This window comes from Scyliorhinus canicula, chromosome 16 (assembly GCF_902713615.1).
Source record: "Scyliorhinus canicula chromosome 16, sScyCan1.1, whole genome shotgun sequence".
Lineage (NCBI taxonomy): Eukaryota > Metazoa > Chordata > Chondrichthyes > Carcharhiniformes > Scyliorhinidae > Scyliorhinus > Scyliorhinus canicula.
In genome coordinates, this window is record NC_052161.1 from 57,507,289 (window position 1) to 57,511,829 (window position 4,541).

General features: G+C 47.9%; 1 protein-coding gene across 1 annotated transcript; it reads left to right on the top strand.

Moving 5' to 3' along the window:
• The first annotated feature begins 594 nt into the window (after window positions 1–594).
• On the top strand, window positions 595–2,704 carry ppp1r3cb (protein phosphatase 1, regulatory subunit 3Cb). The gene is made up of 2 exons (XM_038822178.1): window positions 595–748; window positions 1,689–2,704. The coding sequence occupies exons 1-2, from the start codon at window positions 735–737 to the stop codon at window positions 2,623–2,625; spliced, it is 951 nt and encodes a 316-aa protein (XP_038678106.1). The 5' UTR covers window positions 595–734; the 3' UTR covers window positions 2,626–2,704.
• The last annotated feature ends 1,837 nt before the right edge of the window (window positions 2,705–4,541 follow it).

Here is a 4,541-nt window from a genome sequence, read left to right on the forward strand (position 1 = left end):
CGGCCGCCACCAGCCCACCTGTCCTCCTGCCGCCAGCCCACCTGTCCGGCCCTCGCCAGCCCACCTGTCGCCAGCCCACCTGTCGCCAGCCCACCTGTCCGGCCTCCGCCAGTCCACCTGTGGCCGCCACCTGTCCTGCTGCCACCAGCCCACCTGTCCTCCTGCCGCCAGCCCACCTGTCCGGCCCCCGCCAGCCCACCTGTCGCCAGCCCATCTGTCCGGCCACTGCCAGACCACCTGTCACCAGCCCACCTGTCCGGCCTCCGCCAGTCCACCTGTGGCCGCCACCTGTCCTGCTGCCACCAGCCCACTTGCGGCCACCACCAGCCCACCTGCTGCCAGCCCACCTGTCCGCCTGCCACTAGCCCACCTGTGGCCACCACCAGCCCAGCTGTCCTCCTGCCGCCAGCCCACCTGTCCGGCCGCTACCAGCCCACCTGTCCGCCTGCCCCCAGCCCACCTGCCCCCAGCCCACCTGTCCGGCCTCGGCCGCCGCCAGCCGGGTAGCGGGCGGTAACTGGGCTGCGTCACAGTGTGAGGGCTGTGATTGGGGAGGCCAGCGATTGGAGGCGGGGCGGGTGCCTATCTTGTGTTGCCGGGGCGGGGCGGCCTAAAAGTGGCCGGGAGCTTCGTGAGCGACAAGCTGAGAGGCACGTGCGGGAAGGACCTGTTCTGCAAGCTCGCTCTGACTCCGCTATGATCTCTGTATTAGTGAAGCTCTTTTAATCAGACCGATGAACTGCACCAGGTAATTGTGCCGGCTGGAGCAGACTGAAAGCAGCGAGGGACAGTCAGGGAGAGTTCCGTATCCCTTCCGCTTTGCCTCATCGCCCCCGGTTCGGTGTCAGCGCCCTAGTGTTAACCTACGTCCCCCGCCGCTGCTGAACTCCGCTTCGGGAGACTCCATAACCCCGTCCCGTCTCTTGTTTCAGCTCCGCTTTCCCCAGCCACGGTGCGGAAAATGTTCACACGAAACGCTCCCCACCCATCCCATTGCCGGGAAAGCGCACAGGGGAGGGAGGGACTCGCACCTGGCTTGAGGTTTTACATTTTGCTATTTTTTTTCTTCCGCGAACGTAAAATTGAGCTTTGGTTTGAGCTTCCACTCCGGGAGCTCCCGGTATCGCGCGCGCGAAGCAGCAAAAGCCCAGAGAAAATCCGCCCATGCCTCCTAAAGAGCCAAGCCGCTTACTTTTACTTTTATTTTTCAAAGGACTGGCTTTTGTAAGCCCGAACAAAAAATATTGCGCGGGTGAGAAGTGGCCAAAATAGCGTTTTAACATCGCGCTTAATTTTTATGTTGGATTTTTAAACATGGTGTGTTGCGTCCCTCGTAATAAAAGTTGCCAGACTGTTTCTGTCAACTAAAAGTAGGACGGATGCGGCCGCACAATTAATGCTGGATAAACTCGGCAGATCTGGCAGCTCTCGTGGCGAATCCGTTTCGGATCTAAATGCTCCTTCACTGGAAGTAGTGCTCTGTATGTAGATCGGTCATTTGGGTCCGAGTTAACTCTTGTTTCTCTCCACAGAGGCCGCTAGACCTGCTGAGTTTATCCAGGGTTCTCTGGTTCTTATTTCTGTCAACTATTGACATCCCTTGGGACGCGTTCCAGGAGTTGAGGGACTTGGTTGGGTTTTTGAGATTAGATAAGCAGGACCTGACCATGCTGAACTTTGTATTTCAGGGTCTACCATATCTTGGATACCAGATCGTTACCGGCCGCGAATATTCTGCCGGTTGATATAGCCATGAGACTCTGTTTGGCACATTCTCCACCGATGAGGAATTTCCTCAGCCCTTATAATTCTTACAGAGGGCTGAACATCAATGGGCTAAAGCCCCTGCGTCCCTGCATCATTCTGAAGGGTGGGACTGACTCCTGTAATGAAGGTTGGGCTCAATCCAAAGGTAAAAGAAAGAAGAATGTGGCTTTTGCGGATGACAAAGGTTTCTCTCTCACTGCAGTTCACCTTTTCTCTGAATGCGAAGACTCTCTCTCGGAACTACAGTTTGACCTGACCGATCTCCACGACATGTGTGGACTGAAAGTAAATGAAATAAAGCCCTTGGTCCTGGACTTCTCTCCTCCATCTGAGGACTACCTGGAATTCCAAAATCGCCTGAAGAAGAATTTTGTCTGCCTAGAAAATTGCACTCTGCAGGAGAAATTCATTGCCGGCACTGTCACAGTGAGAAATCTAGGTTACCACAAAATAGTTCAAATCCGGATAACGTTCAACACTTGGAAGAGTTATAAGGATGTGGACTGTACATTTCTAAACAATATTTATGGCTGTTCTGAAACAGACACATTTTCTTTTGCTATTGACCTGCCATCATCTGTACCACTGCAGGAGAGAATAGAGTTCTGCGTCTGCTTTAAATATGGAGATGAAATCTATTGGGACAACAATGAAGGGAAGAATTACGGCATTGTCCATGCCGAATTGAAACCTGACTGGATTCAGGCTCCAATCGCCTTCAAGGATGAGGTGGTCAAGGTGCCTGGGAAGATGCAAACAATTGACTGTGACCAGTATGGAAGTCCCAGATCATCATGTGGGCTGTTTCCTAAATGGCAGAGCTGGGGCAAGATCGAGACTGCTCTGCCGTATTGGTGACAGATGTTAATGTTGCTGTATCGTTTGATGGAGAGTTGCCTCAATTTCCATATTAAACTTATGAAAACCATGGCTCAAAGTCCCCTGCTGACTGAATAATCATCAACTTTGCAGTTTGTTCTCTCCAAAAAGCTCTCCTTTGCAATCTTTCTGTTTTGCTCCTGTATACTGTAGGACTATTCTCAAAATAGATTAGTGGCACTTCAGTGTAACACCAGGAATAATTAGTTTGCAAGAGAAGAAAATTCATTTTGAGTCCTTGCAGCTCTTTGGTGAGGATACTACATTCTGGAATTGTGGTATTTTGTGCCATGCTTGCTATATATTTGACCATGTTGATTTTTTTTTGGAGGAGGGGGGGGGGGGGGGGGGGGGGAACGGCTGAGTGCAAAGAATTGCATAGGATAAACTAGAGAACTTGATGCACGATGAATGAAAATGGGCTGTAAACCTTTATCTGACTTCCAGTCCATTAGTGAGATAGGCAAATTGCAAGCATTATCTTAGTGATCATATGAATGTTGTGAGTAGCCATAGGTGTTGGCAGATGAAACCAGATAATAGCCAAAAATCCATTGCACATTGTATAGCAGATGAGTGCCTTTTGTTGACTGAATGACATCACTGGATGCTAAAATGCAGGTAACCAAAGCAAACTGATATAGCCATGAGAAGCTGAGATTTGTCTGAGATAACTATTCATTTGGCTAAATTGGAAGGCTCTCTGAGTGCATTTGGCATTATACTTTGGAAATGTCCATTTATATTTTTTTCCCTGAAATGTTTAGTTTGACCTAAAGAGAGGTTTTTCCGCATTATGAACTTTTCAGTTCTTTTCTTAGCTAACCTCGATTGATTATTTTTGTAATTGGGAGGTGGGGAAACCTGACTATCAGAAGGCCTATTTCTAAATAACTTCTTGTAGCAATGCTTTTAAACAGTCAACGCAATCACTTGCACTTTTTAACTGTGACTACGGCACTGTACTTTTTTCTAATTATATGTACATAGTTCTGAGGTACTCTTGGAAGAAGTGATCCTTCATATTGAAGACTAGAAAATCAACTTTGGATGCAAATGGGTTCATAACTAGAAAATAAATCTGGTGGCTGCAAAATTTAATTTGAACAAACTGGTTGGATACATTTTTGCCCTCATGGTATTTTGTAATCTTCTAGCTCCTTGGCATTGACATTTGGCAGTGCACAGGAAGCATTGTTTTACAGGTTTTAAGTAGTGATTCAAAATTGCTACTGTCTTTAATTTTAAGTTTTCAGGTCATTAATGCACCGTTTTTGATCAGCAATGAAACACTATTACAACAAACTTGGACGAGAAAGGTCATTAGGTTCATATTGGTTCATCTATCTTGAGGAAAAACTTGCTGTTCCTTCCCCATCCCAATCCAACACATTGGTGACTGTGTTGCAAATGAAATGGTCATCTGCTTCCACTAACATATCCAGAAGTGTACAAATTGATCATGTCTTTTCATGAACTGATGAGGCCCAAATTTCCATTGTTGTAAATCAGCACGCGCCCCTCATCTTTCTTTGACCCTGAAGCAACTTTTTATTTTTACATTCTGTTCAGTCCGGTGAGATTCCCTCTTGGCACTCCTCTTTCAAGGGTATAGGATCCTAGTTTCAGCAGTCTTTCATGAACCAGTCCCCAGACACTAGAATCCGTTTTGTGATTGTCCTTAAACTGTCAGGGGTCTGAATATTTCTCTGCTCCTGGTATACCCCTCAAACCTTAACGTTTCCATTCTAATAGTGTTGCACCTTCCCCTGCCCCCCCACCCCCATTCTACTGCCCCTTTTGACCCCAAAATGGTCAGTGATGTGCAATTGACATGGTTTTTACCCCAGCTTGGCCAAAGCCTCTATTTTACCAAATGCATGGTGTGCCAGGAA